This window comes from Vidua chalybeata, chromosome 9, assembly GCF_026979565.1.
Source record: "Vidua chalybeata isolate OUT-0048 chromosome 9, bVidCha1 merged haplotype, whole genome shotgun sequence".
Taxonomy (NCBI): Eukaryota; Metazoa; Chordata; class Aves; order Passeriformes; family Viduidae; genus Vidua; species Vidua chalybeata.
This window is the reverse complement of record NC_071538.1, coordinates 8,671,792-8,686,386: the sequence shown is the minus strand read 5'-3', so window position 1 is coordinate 8,686,386 and position 14,595 is coordinate 8,671,792. Positions and strand designations below refer to the sequence as shown.

The following is a 14,595-nucleotide window of genomic DNA, read 5'->3' as shown; positions in this document are numbered from 1 at the left end:
ATTACTAACCTTAGAGAATTCAGTCTCCTCCAAACATCATCTGCTTTGAGAGAAAAAAGTAAATCAGCTTGTGTTTGGATAGAATTAGTGTGAAATGACAGAAATGACAAAATCTGGCCTGCAGAGGTTATGGGGCACTAACAAAAGAGGATGTTGTAATAGTTTAGACTTATCTGCTGGAGATAGCCTGTGTGGAACAGAGCAAGAAGAACGCACGGAAAATGTAAGGCTGCCTTCACAGAGTTCATCTGATGGTCAGTGAACTCACACAAGCTTCAAGCTACATTTCTGAAGATAACTTCACACTGCTGAAAAAACACATGAAGAGATGCACCTTTGGTGTCTTTTCCCCCAGCTTACTCTCTAACCAGAGCACTCCCCTGCAACCCAGCAGTGGAAAACAATATATATTCACCTATATTCTCATATCCACCGCACAAATTTAATAAAACATAAAAGTCCTCTTTGATAACTTCACTCAAAGGTGTAGCTCTGACTTTCTTACTCTTGTGTGGGCCAGCAGTTCCAAATGAGCTTCCTCATTATGAAATATTCAAAACCAGATTAAATGTCGATAGAACCTCCCTGGAAGCTGAACTGTGAGTAAATGGTGAAAAACAAGTTACTTTTCACAACTTCAAGGCTTCCTATTTCCTCTGTTGTGAACATTTTACTACAAAACTGGACTCCAGTAGCAAATATCAGGTTAGTTGTTACAAGTGACATCTTCATTTGTCAATCTTAATAGGCAACAGGAAATACATTTTCCATAATGTGTTTATAGAAGTGCTTACTGCACCTTTAAATTTGCACTGATTGCTTCATTACCAGACACAAATCTCCCCTCAAAATTCTTTTTTTTGTCATTATATTTTGCCTTAAAAACAGAGGAGTTTAATACAAAGACACAAAGTACTTAATATCAACACACAATAATTTCACATACTAAAAATCCAGTATCTGACTGCTCTAAGGACATTTAACACCAAATAATTGGTTCCACCACAAGATTAAAAACCCCAAACCCAAACCTCCACTTTATCTTGAAAATCTTTTCAGTACACCAGCAGTTTATGCATTGAATAGAATATGAGGAATTACTGAGTTAAGAAATTACTGGAGAGAGTTTACTAGGTTTTTAAATATATGAAATATATATTTACTTTATCTTTATTTGCTTAAATGACCATGTCCCTGAAAATGGTTGTGAGATAATTTAAAATGAATGAGTAGTGAAATTAAGATAAAATCCTAAAGGCTTTTAAACACCGTAAAGGTTCATTGCTTCCATGAGATCTGACCCCAGGATCTTTGTTGCTTTTCTTAAATATGTCTGCATTAAAAAACCCCAGACATGACCCCTATAAATTAGCATTAAAGTGAGCTTTCAGGTGACTCCTTTCAAGCTATTTTTGAACACCCAAGCTGTGTTTGTTTTGCTGAAGTAAACATCTAGCACTGAGTGGGACCACCTACACTTGTCTTGTAGGGAATGACTTGGCCTAAAAAGAATTATTATTATTAATTAGCATTATCCTGGACCTCATAAACATAGGCACATGCAGATGAGCTTCAAAGCATGGGCCTTTCCATCATTTTAGAGTTAGATAATCTCTAATAAACTGTGGCAAGCACATTTCTCTCTCTCTCTCTCTCAGGATTTTTCATTGAGGTGCACAGAGAGAAATGTGCTTGCCACAGTAAACCTCAGTGTCACCAAAGATTGCTCATCCACCCTACTCTAACCCTGGGATCATTTTAAACATCCATATCTTAACCAACTCTGAGTCTCTTCTCATTTGTTCCCGTGCCAAATTAATTCCTCCCAAATCCTGCTCTGACTGCACCCCTCTGAGGGCCTGCACTGATGTCCAGTCATTCACACTATTCATTTTAAACTTCTTTCAGAGGTATATATATGAAAAGGATTTCTCTGAGGTGTAAGGCATTTGGATTCAGATTCCATCAATAGCCACGTATCCACATTCAGGCTGTGGTGCCATGCAAACAAAGCATCAGCTCCATCCTGAGCGCCAAGCACAGCCCCAGGTGGAGCACATTCCCTGACCACTGTCCTTCCATTCACTGAGCAGGACAAAGGTCTCCAGGAAACAGCAAGAGGAGCTCAGCTCATTAAAAACTGTATGAAAATGTGTATCCTGAAGGGATGTTAAATGAGGCTTACACAGGCAACTTTGAGGCTCTGCTTCCTTAGAATTTTAGTGCTTAACCTTAGAGCCCCGGCATTTCTTTAATGCAATTAAACAGAGACAGAGATATAATGTATTGCTTTAGTTATAGTCTAGCACAGGGAAAGAAAATAGGCAAGAGAGATAAAGAATTCTGTGGGTAGCTTTCATTTTGATCTCCAGTGTCTCTCGAGCACTGCCATCCTTCTGACACGTTCACCACAGCAGAGGCTGTGTTCTTCCACATCCAATTTTACTGGCAAGGGCTGGTAACGTGATTTTTAAAGAGACATTTCAGATAGGTGCATTTTTTAAAAAAGAACTATGAACCATAAACATCCTACACTACAGCAAACACTGAACACACTAGGTAACCATGTCAATATTAAACTTAAGCCATGCCTGAGTACCGAGTACACCCAATTTCCCTGGTGCATTTAATTCACTTTATGTGACTTTAGATATTTGAATTCAATTTAAAACTTACACAGGCAACACCAGGTTGCAGAAAAAAGAATGGCTCATCCAACTACTACTGGTGGTTTTGCCTTCCACCTAGTTATCAGCACATTATTGTGATGTGTGAGTATTACCCTCTTATTACTTTCAAGGCAATTTTATATTTAAAATGAAATTAATAGTTAACCTCAAAAGACTGCACTTAATTTCATTTCACTCCCTGAATCATCCTTTTCACTACACAATTCTCCCTCTAACTAAACTAAGAGCATAAGAGGTGTAATTATAGATCATAGATTAGCTGTTCAGCATTTGCTGATGGTTAAAGCAGGGTAGACTTTAAAGATGGCTCCAGAGGAAGCTGCTGCTCCTGTCACTTGTAGAAGAATCTGCTGGGAAATGTTAATATTTAGAAGTCAAGGCTGGAGCTGTCTGTGCTTTTGGACAACTTTGCAGGATATCCTACAGCCACTGAAACAACCGGGAGAGGAAAAATCCCCCAAACCCTGTAGCTCACCAGGTTCAGTTACCATCAATGGAAGATGCTGGAAACACAATCATTCCAATTTCTTTGGTTCCACTCCCAATGACTTTTGTGCTGACGGAGCAACAAACAGCTTGTTTGCTTCCCTGACTGCCCCATCACAAACAGAGACCACACATCCTTCCCACTTCTACTTCAAACTTGATCTACAGGGAGCAAGGACAGGCAGTGTTGGGACTCTGCTGCCAAATGACAATTCATCCTCCTTCTCCTGATTTTAGTGCTGTTTTGCAGCAATGAGTAATGCTGTCTCTGGGAAATGGAAGTGAAAGCTACTCTGTTCTTGTCAGAATAATAATGGATATTGTGTTGGCAACTATTCTCCTGCACTGCACAACTGCACAAATAAAAGGAATTGGGAAAAGCCAATACTGGAGTAAATAAAGGGGGCAAACTCACCTGCTTGCAAATAAGTGATAATTGGATTTGGTGTTTCAGTCTGGGCAGTGAGAACAGGATAAACAGTGTCTAAATCAGAAGTGATTTCAGCCCCACTGATCCTCATCTGTGGAGAGAGGCTCTGGGGAGAGGCTCTGGCTGTTCAGGAGGCTCAAAGCAGAAACATTTGAAGAGGTTGAGCATCTCCACATGAGGTTTTACAGCCAGAACCAGACTGAAAATGGCCTTTGGCAGCTCTCAGGTTTAGTTCAATACTGGGATATCCCAATACTGGGCTATCAGAAACTCTTGTTGCAAGTAGAAGGAAAGATGCCAATGAGCATTCAAGTACGTCCCTTTCTTTTTCAGACAAAGACCCCCACAAACACATTACTTAGTTAAGCAAACTAAATATTGTCACACATGAAAACCCAAGCAAATGCAAAAGCAGAGAAATGCTCTTTTTCCTATCCTTATACCAACACTAGCTATTATATATAATAATGTTTAGATAAAAATAATACAAATAGGATGTCATTATTTCTGAGGACATGTTTATCTCTAACTCACTTTCAAGAGAAATGTTATGCTTCATCACATTCACAGAATCACAGAATAAGCTGGGCTGGAAGGGAATCACAAGGAACATCCACTCTACCACTGAACAACCCAAATATATTTTATGTATATATAATATATTACCTTTATTCTGGAGGACCAATAATGTCCATATTGATCCTATACATAGAATCATGCAGGAGGATCACAGCCACATCTTTTCTTCACTCCTAAGGAGCACAGTGAATGTCTGCCCTGGCATATTTATCACAGGGAGTCTGAGCCTATTACTTGGCCAAATTCCCTACATATTTCTTGGAGCTCTTTAAGAGGAATATTTAAGAGGAATATACCACAAGGCATGAATGAAGGGTTTACAGTTTCTGTAACAGTATTTCAAAATGGCACCGATTCTGTGGGAGAGTTTTTCTTAACCAGAAGTGGTCAGATTTAAATAAACATTTCTAATTCAGGCTGTTTAAACACACAAACCAAGCCCTGCATGTGTCTGTTAACTTGTACATTCCTCCACAGTTTTTTCTTCACAAGCTGATTAATGAAATTACTGTGATGTCAACACTGAGAGAGTGAAACGTGCTGGTTAAAGCACAAAGTAAGAAACAGGATCCTCAGATTACACACCAAGCTCTGCCCTGATTTGTGCTGTAATCTTTGGAAAATAAATGAGAGATCAGCACTGGCTTTTGATGCAAGGATCTAACCACCTCTGAAATCAATTTGCATTTCCCCCATATGTACATAGGTCAAGAAAGCTCATGATTTTCATAAATTACATAAAATTATATAAGATTGGAGGAATTTTCCCTTGTAACATGAAAAAGTATACAGTGAAATACTGTAGACACCAATGCTAAGTGTTATCTGTTTATTTCAGGGAAAATCAGTGAGCAATTTAATACTGGGATCAAGCTAATATTCTAAAATTACTTGTGTTTGATATCCCTTCAGCAAAATGGGAGCAGTTATCAACACAGCTGATACCTCTAATCTGTATTATACAAGTAAGCAACACTTTATTGCATTTTATGGGAAATTTTGCAAGTAATAATGATGTTGATGAAAAAGGCAAAATGTCTCAGAAAATTACAAGTGCCCAAATGTGCAACATGCTGACAGAAATGTTATTCATTAATATTTATTAGGCAAGAAAATATCTTTGGATGAAGAATGCTACAAAAACATTATCATCACCAACATACTTGTCCCTGTAGAATATTTTTCTGTGAGCCATATTAGGAAACTTCCACTTATCCAAACCTCTGGAGGTATTTTAGCTACTAATCTGGATGAATTAGGTCACTCCTGCTCAGTTATTCATTACACAATAGAATTTTCTTCCCTGAACTCTCTAAACAAAAGTTTCTATTTACGAAAGTTTTAGTATGAATTTTGCAATTTTGCTGAGAGTCTTTTCAATGACTGCAAGCAGGGAAAAAGTTTCGCTGAAAATTAATTGATTTGCCTGTTCAGAAGTTCTTCTTCCTCATCATCCCCAGCCTCACTTTCTCAGTATTTCAGTCAAATCTCAGGGGTAGTTTTAGAGTATAAGAGGATGCAGCCAGAAAGAAGGTACAGCACAGGCTGAACTGGATGCACAGGTGATGCTCACAGCAGGTCTCTCAGTGCAGAGCACTGGAGCACAGCAACACCCACCTGTATTTATGGACTGATATGTGGCTCAGATCCTCTCTGGAATATGCATTGCATTGAGCTCCTGATTACTACTTTAAACTGACTGTTAAATCATTGAGAAATTGCAACAGAAGCTCTCGAGAAAAGCTGTTCTTAATATTCAACAGATTATTGATTCCTCTGCTGAGGAGCAGCAAAGTAACACCAGCTCCAACCTTAGTTTAGGGTGATTTCCCTCAATTAAATACAACAATAAACATCCTATCTGCAATAAGAGACAACATCCATCACCCCCAAAGAATCCTTCAATTAATAACCACAGACCCCTTTGGTACATGGTATTTAAAACAGAATTCATGAGCTCTCTAATTGATGATAGGTTATTGGATAACCCTTGTTAATTATAGCTACACAATGTCAAAATTAATGATTTTCCCACCCCTTTTCAACTTGAGAATGAATTCATAACTTATATCAATTCACAAAAGACGTGCAATTAATATTGTCAGTAATCATTTCACAAAAGAGATTTGTTAAAGGCAGGCATGTGAACACAATTAGTGTATCAATTAATGTTGCTGTTACTTGATCTATAAATTATTGAAAAACTCATAGCTACTGCAAGGAAACAAAGCAAATCCACTCCCAGTCAATGAAAGAAGCTCCTCTGTTCATTACTCTTTAGATCAAATTTAGATTTTGCTGGATTCCATGAATCTTAGCTACATAATCAGAAAAATAAATGAACCTATACCGACGTGACATCTTGAAATGCCTCATTATGATGCTTCAATTGTTGGTAGTTGATCATAAATTTTTTTTTTAAAAGTTCATTCATTAAAAAAGTAATCCACCATCACTATCCAATTCATTGAAAAAGCAATCCACCATCATAGCAGTTATTAATTTAAACTGAAGTTTCAGTCTGGAAACATAGCTGCAAAAAACTGCACCAAGATTTCGTGTGTCAGCAAAATTGTAACTTTTACATCCATCAGAAATCTCCATTCCACTCTGGAGTTTAGCAATGATTAGTGCAAAGACTGGATTCAAATGAGGTCTAAGAAGCCCAAAACAGGACTGAGGTAGCATCAGGCACCTCTGAAGAAAACTGACAATGACAAAACATAACCTCGTTTAAAGGCTTCCTATCCCCAAAGGCTTTTAAACTAACTAGGTAGCTCCTGTTTGATCTCAGTCTGACAAGAGTTTTGCTCCTGGGGATGCAAAGGTTTTCCTTTAGATAGTTAGACAGACCCCAGCCTCTCATTAGTGCTTAAAAGACCCAGGAAATAGATGTGACTCCGCCACAGGCCCAATCCGCACGCAAACGCTCCCGCAGCCACTGCTTTCCTTTTAATCAGCACTCAGGAGAGATAAAATGGGACAATTAAGCTTTTTGCCATCGTGATCCCAAGAGGATCAGACTCACACCTCCCACCTCCAAGCCAGCCCTGCCACGCAAACCCCCCTGGTGTAAACTCCTCACCTGGCATGAACCAGCTCTCCCTCCTGGAGCATGGCTTGGGCACCTGGATGTCCATCCAGCCTGGACACAGTGCCCAGCTCCGGGCCAGGAGAAGACCTCCAGCTCCAGCAGAGCACATCCCACCCTCCCTAAATGTCCCATTCCTACTGGCTGGGCGCAGCAATCCCCAGCTTGGCGCCCTGCCTGCTCTGAGCTGCTCCCGGATGCCACGTGCTTCCCACACGCTCTGGAAACCAAATAAACAAGGGAATCTCACCCAAGGGGACCTGAGCAACCACCATCATGCTGAGAGCCAACGTGCCCAAGCTCCTCTCTGAATTTGCTTCCATTCTTTACAAGTCCCTGTCATTTTGGAAATTGACTCAGGAATCTTACAACAGGGATACAATGAGAGATGGAATTGCAGAACAAGCCCTAAGCTTCAAATAGAAAAATTACAGAATTTAAGTGAAAGAGAAAGAGATTAAATCTCTAGATAAGTCCCCTGGCCTACCCTAAGCAGACACAGATCTGTGCTGAAATTTGGTAGCCTGGCTCACTTCTTTACTGACCTCCCATTTCAATTTTTCTGTTCAGCTAATTTCACAAGAAGGGATTTTCCCAGGCAGTTATCAGTGTGAATTCAACATCAATGCAACACATTTCCCCCAGAGAGGTTTCTAAATCAATTTTAATTCCAATAGCTCAAGTAAATGTTTTCAATTTGATTCAATAATCTATAGGCACTTATAACAAGGCTTTTCCCCCATGTACTACAAGACAAACATGGTTTATGTTTCTAACAACTGTGGCTAATAAAAAAATTCTGATTCCCTATCCTGAATGATACAAACACACAATTTTTATCCACTTCTTAATGAACTGGATGACATAAACAAACAAAGTAACACCAGCATTTAAGAGCATTAGTTATATCATTAATTCTCTAAACCTTCTCAAAGAACACATGACTTCTGGCAAACTCACAAAAAAAAAAATTTATTGCCAAAAAAAGTCCTCAAATTGAGCTTCCTAAATCTCCTGAGAATTTTTCACCGTTTCCACTTAGAGAGCAACATGAAACCTCTCCAGGATATCTTTTAAAATGTGAGCAAAAAAGATAATTACAATGAAGTTACCAGCAGATATCAGCAAGAGTGGCATGAAGATTAGGGCTGGAGGTGGAGGATGGCAGAAATATAATCTCCTCTAATAACACCCAGTGCACTGTAAGCCTGTAAAATGGAATAAAGTGCAGGAAGGAGGGCTCTGGAGGTCAGGGTGAAACACTGGTCCTCAAGGGACAAGGAGCTTCACAGCACAGAGAGGAAAAAGTGACAATCTGGAGAGGAAGGGAGGTGCCTGCCTCACTTCTGTTCCCATAATGGTATTTCCAGGTCAGTGAAAATTCCAACTCCTCTGCCAGGAGTGTGACCAGGAAGCATTTCTAGAGCCCACCCAACCCTGCATCCATCAGATCAATATGGGCTGAATGAAAGGCAAAATTTGTACCTGATTTTTCAATAGCCTGCTTTTAAGGTTATTCAAGGTGATAATGTTAACATACAAAATTACACTCTGACATGATCATGTAAATATTGAACTTACCCACAGAAGATCAGAGCTCCTCAGATGTGATCCTGTGCCACCAGCAGCTCCTGAGAGGGTTTTGTATTTAAGTTCCTGTCCTAACTGCAGTGCCAACCCCTCAGTGCTGGAGCAGGACACTGCCTCACAAACCAGCTCAGACGACAGTGGAGACACTGCAGAGCTGGCCATGACCACAAAGCTCATGCCTGTAAAAACACCCTGCCTGGAGAGAAGTGTCCCAAAGGGAACTGCCCTGCATGTGACTACAGAAAGAGCTTTCTGTGTGCGCCCGGCGCATCAAAGAAATATTTGGTAAAATGTTTGCACCAGCGTTGTCATTTGCCCCATCTGCAGCACAAATCAAACTATTTCCCTGTCACCCAAAAATCAGCAGTCTACGCAACAGAGCCTAAAAGCAGTTATACAAAATCCTAAAGAAACTTCAACACACATTCCACCCTTCTGGCAGGGAGTTAGTCCATCCCAGCAGCAAGACTTTGCATTCACACTCACTAAATAGCATTAGACTCCTCCTGGACTTTTTTCCTAACCTGTTCAGGTTATTAAATTGTTAACTAATGACACCACAGTGGCTTTAACTCAAGGAAGGCACTATTACCACAAATGTACAAGTCACTGCTTTCCTTTTGGCCATTGTACATCAGCAACAAGAACTGCTCACATTCATCTGACACTTTATACTGTTTTATATCCAAATACCTTACAAATCCTAGGAATTAAGCTTTGTTTTATTTCAACACTCCAAATAAGAAACACCACCTTACTGGATGTTTATGCAGATGAAGAGAACTAAAGATTTAGCTGACTCTACACAGAAGATTTAGGCTGAGATCAGGAAAGAACTCAGTCCCATGCTCCAACTCCACACTAATCCTCATCCTCTTTGAGCCATCCCAGACCTCCAGGAGAGGAACATGGAACAGACATTCCATGCATTGCTGTGAGCTGCAGAAGGCAGGAAAACTACCAGAACAGTGGGTAATACAGCAAAAGAGGCCTGTCCCTGCTCTGGGTGGAGAGGGATGCATGGCTCTTCCAGCAGTGCAACAAAACACTGAGCTGAAAAAATAAAAAACACCAGAGCGGAAATTTCTGTTTATACAGCAAAGACTGATTTCTTGGGAATACTCAGCTCCATTGCATAATCAAACTCATTGATTAGCAACATAAGAAACTTCATGTTAGCACTTGCTACCTGCCACTGCTCACAGTTAATGAACTTGGGGAAAAAAAAGGGGAAAAAAAATCCCTGTTTTTCATATGTCCATCACTCCCACTATACAGAGGAGGGCTCCTTTGTTGGAACACAGGGCAGTGCATACAACTCAAAGACAAGTAAATGAGCACACCGAGTTTCTTTTGACTCTGGTTCTGTGGGATTTGAATAGCAAACAGTGTGTGCATTGTGTACCTTGTCTGTGTGAAGCATTCACTGCCCCAGCCCTGGGCTGGCTGATGGGATGGATCACTCAGACTGCACAGACAGCACTGAGCCAGAATAACCCTGGGGAGGTGCCACTGCCATCCCCTGTCCCTTCCAGCTCTCCAGACACTCACATCACTGCCACACAACATATTCATACTCGCCCTCAGCACCGAAGGTACTTTTCAGAATTTCCGTTTGGGGGACAGAATCAGATTTTGGGCAGAGAAGTGTGCAGCTATTGTGATTTATGGGAATGTTTTTACAAGTTGGATGCTGAATACTTTATTAACATAAACATCAAGTTCCTAAAAGAATTGTTTGCTGGTTTCAAAAGTTACAGCCTCCAGCAGAAGAAATAACATAGGAGACACACATCAAAAAGATGTTATCCATACTGCAAAGAAATTACATTTTTTAATTTCCTGCCTGCCCCCAAAAACTGAATGATCATGCAACCAAACCACTTTATTTGCCTTAAACATCTTAGACCACACTCTCATTTACATCAAAGTTCCCCTTTTCTTGCCTTTCCAGACTGGAGCTTTTTTATCTTAAATGAGTAATTTTTGATTTGTGACTGTAGGCCTAGAGCAGTCATAAAGTTTTTAAACCATCTTCCTGAACAAACACTTGAAATTTTTTAATTGCTGTGTCTTCTACGAACTCTAGGATAAAGATTTCTGATACAAAAGCCAAAGGGAACACAAGGCCTTAGTAAATGCTTTGGTAGGATTGCTGCAGTAAATTGTATTGCTGCCCAGCAGTTCAAGTTAACTGTGAGTAAAATTTACATTATACATTATAAAATTGCATTATACATAAGTAAAATTGCATAAGCAAAGATGAGGGTTTTTTTTTGTCTTAGAAAAAAATCCTCAGAAGTAAATGGCTAAATTACACATCCACAGAAAGAAATAGAATCACAAACTCCAGAGCTCACAGGAAAGTTCAAATCTTGCTGTGCTGAGTATTAAAATTATTTAGTATGATTATTTTCTTTTTGTTTTACTTTTTTTTATTTGAATAACTAATATTAAATCTGTCTTCAATCTCAGTTTCATGTGTACGTTAAAAAATAACCAAATATGGCTATTTGGTTCTTTTTTGGTTCTTCAGAGCAGCAAAAACTACCAATAGAACTGAAGGTCTTGGACTCCAAGTTCATCAGTACTGAAAACCATAAGTAATAAAAATACTAATAAAAATGTAAGAAGAAAAATCCCTACTAAAAATCTTTAAACAAGCTTAAGCACCAAATTCATATTTCTCACACTTATCACTCCAAAGAACTGCTCTACAGTCCGAGGCAAAATTGTAAATACAAATATGAACTAATCAACCATGCATTTCCCCCCAGCATTTCCTTAATTTTGAGTTTTCTTCCTCCTCATTTATATTTCAATATACCAGATTACCAGATTAAATAATCTTTCCACAGATTGCTACTGAGTTCTCTAACTTCACAAAGTGACAGTAAAATTCAAACTCCAGGAACAGAAAGTGCATTTGAGCTCTGGTTAGTTCAAAACAGAGCAGAAAAAAGAACATTAGAAGTAAATGTGTTTGTCAGAAGAGAAAAAGAAAAGTGATCTCTTGTTGAGTAATTTTAAAAACAGTATTTCTCTTTGTGAACAATAAATAATATGCAAATTTTTTCCTCATATTTCAAAAGGATGTATTTTTTATGTCAGAGAATCAACCCCCATATTTCTGTACCAGACTTCCACTGAGCTTAACAAATCCCACTTTCACTGAGCACAGAGATAACAGAAGAGCCACAGATGTGCCAAAGGTGGCTGATGTGGGAGCTGATTAAAGTACAAAACACACACAAATAAAGAGAAATGAGTCACTACCTTTCTTTTTGGAGTCTTTCTTTGTGCTGGTTTTAACAGCCACTTGAAGTTCTGTCTCAGTTGACATCCTATATCCTTAGTCCTCTTCACACAGATCCAGGATCTCGGTCAGGCTCATTTAGAACGTCTCTCCAAGAGAATAATTTAGCCTTTCAGATACTATAACCCAAACAGTTCATCTCATTCACTCCTTTCCAGTGCTGTTAGGGAAGGAAACAAAAAGGAACAGTCATTTTCTGGGTTTAAAACATGAAAGGGAAATAAAAAAAGCCAAACCACTGCAAGGGAGAAACATATGAAGTTCTCCATCTACTACAGGCAATTGTCCCTGATTTTAGATGCTTGACCATAGTTATCTGTGACTACCTCAAACACCTGTATTTGAGATGTTTTGGCATATCTGAGATCCCTTCACAGCCTAGACACTCTGCTCAGGGTGTAGAGAAGACCAGCACTTCTGGACCAGCAGCTGGAGGACAGAGACCACAATGCAGGAAGCAGCTGGAAATGTCACCAAAAGCCAAAAAATCTGCAAGGGCTCAATTCCTAAATGCACTAATTCCATATTGCCAGAGTAAGTACAGATTTTTACTCCTCCAATTCTCTTTCAGTGCTTTCATTCTCGTTCTTGAACAAAGACAAATGAAAAATGTATTCATTGCTCATGCTGAGAACATCATACTTTGCCACTCCTCTTGCTTATGATAAATGTCTCCAGTTTAAAAGACTCTGTCTCTGCGCAAACAAAGCCGTAATATTAACACCCATCTAGCAAACCTTCTTGCAAAGATCTCTGAAAATAAACCCATGAAATGTAAGTGGGATAGGTGCAAAAAGATAACTTTTAGAGAGATAGCATTTAGGGAGAAAGCTACAGCTTTATGTAATGTGTATTTGTTGGGGACAAAAATGCGCCAGGTGTGACAGGAATGTGCTGGAGCAGGATGAGGAAGGCAGGACTGGGGATGCCAGGGCTCTGGAGGCAAAGAATACACAAAGAATAAACATCTAAGCCAAAAAGAACCCATTGCTCCAATTCTCACTGCTGGTCCCTCGTGCTTTGAGGGATGAAGCACTTACTTGAGCCAGTCTGTCGAGGGCAGAGGACCAGGCTGTCCTGAAGCCATTTGTCAGGATGTTCCCTCACCAAATGCATCTTCTTACTGCCCTTTCTTTTTGTGAGAAAGTTCTCATTATCAGCACAATTACAGAGAAGTCCATCTGGCCTGTCAGAACAGCTGCCCACTTATTAAATAAGCATTTAATAAAGATATTAACCCAGCATATCAGCTGGTTAGATGGCCAGAGATTAACTGCAGTTAGAGTTGTTTACTAATGTCCCTTCTTTGTCATTTAAGAAAGTAACAGACTGTAAACACTGGAATAATTTTGACACTTTAAATCACTTTTCACAGTAAGGGCTGTGAAGCCACCAGTACTTTCAAATCCAGGCTTTTTTAACATTTTAAAATGCTTCAGTAACATTACACTGCCATGCACCGTCTGAAGTGATTTAATATTGCTGAAGTGTGTCAGGGGCTTTCTTTAATAAGCTCTTCAAATCTGTCTGTGTATTATAGAATATTCAAAGATAGCTTTTCAAAATCTGCTGAACTGATTTTGAAATACAAAATTCCCTGTTCCCCCCTCCGTGGAACCTGAATAAGCGCCACATGGCAAAAAAAGGGAGGAGAAAAATAAAGTGAGGCACAAATTGAAGTTGCAGCGCTTGCTGAACACACCTGCTTGCTGAAATAGCCCTGAATAAACCAACAGCATCTTGGTTGAATCTTCTCAGCTGATAAAAGAGTAGGAAAGGACATAGCAAACGAAGGCTGGTCAGAGAGGGAAAAGGAGAAACAGCTCCCAAAGGGAGGCTTCCAGGACCCAAGCTCTCTCTGGCCAGGTCTAGGACAGGGAGATGCCTCTCCCCAAGCACAGCTGCTGGAGCAGTGCTGGGGGGAACGCCCTCACCCTCCTCACTCACGCTTCAAATCCCCCCACGAGCAGGGAGAGGAGCTCTGAGCAGAACAGATGTCCCTCACAACCCCCATCTCCTTCCCCTCCCCCTGCCTGCAACCCAATTTAATAATATTTAGTTTTACAGCACAGTAGGGATGCATCAGCCTTTACAGCTCAATGGCACTTACTTAAAGCATCTCTCGAGTCACAGCTGGATTGACAGTTTATTTTTCGAGAATTTGGATTTATATTTACCCAAAGGTTAACTGCATAACTCTACAAGGAGCACTAACATGAGCCACTTCACAAAAGGGAAATATTTATAATAGGTCCACTTATTAAAAAATAAGTTAAAAATAAATACTAAATACCCCTGGGGTCCATAGTTAAGCAAGTTTTAATGTCTTAGAAGGCCATTGTGGCTACAAAGCCTCAGGAATGTCATCTCCTGTTGTCAGCTATTTCCAACAGGACAGCTGAAATAGTAGCAT

At 39.8% G+C, this 14,595-nt stretch overlaps 1 protein-coding gene across 3 annotated transcripts in view; it reads right to left on the bottom strand.

The window, feature by feature from the left end:
• DAB1 (DAB adaptor protein 1) overlaps positions 1-14,595 on the bottom strand; it is a 143,523-nt gene that overhangs the window by 91,856 nt on the left and 37,072 nt on the right. For all 3 annotated transcript variants that reach the window (XM_053950877.1, XM_053950879.1, XM_053950876.1), the window contains one exon: positions 12,143-12,342. In XM_053950877.1, the coding sequence (XP_053806852.1) occupies positions 12,143-12,209 (67 nt within the window). In that variant the 5' untranslated portion in view covers positions 12,210-12,342. The remainder of the gene's footprint in view (positions 1-12,142; positions 12,343-14,595) is intronic.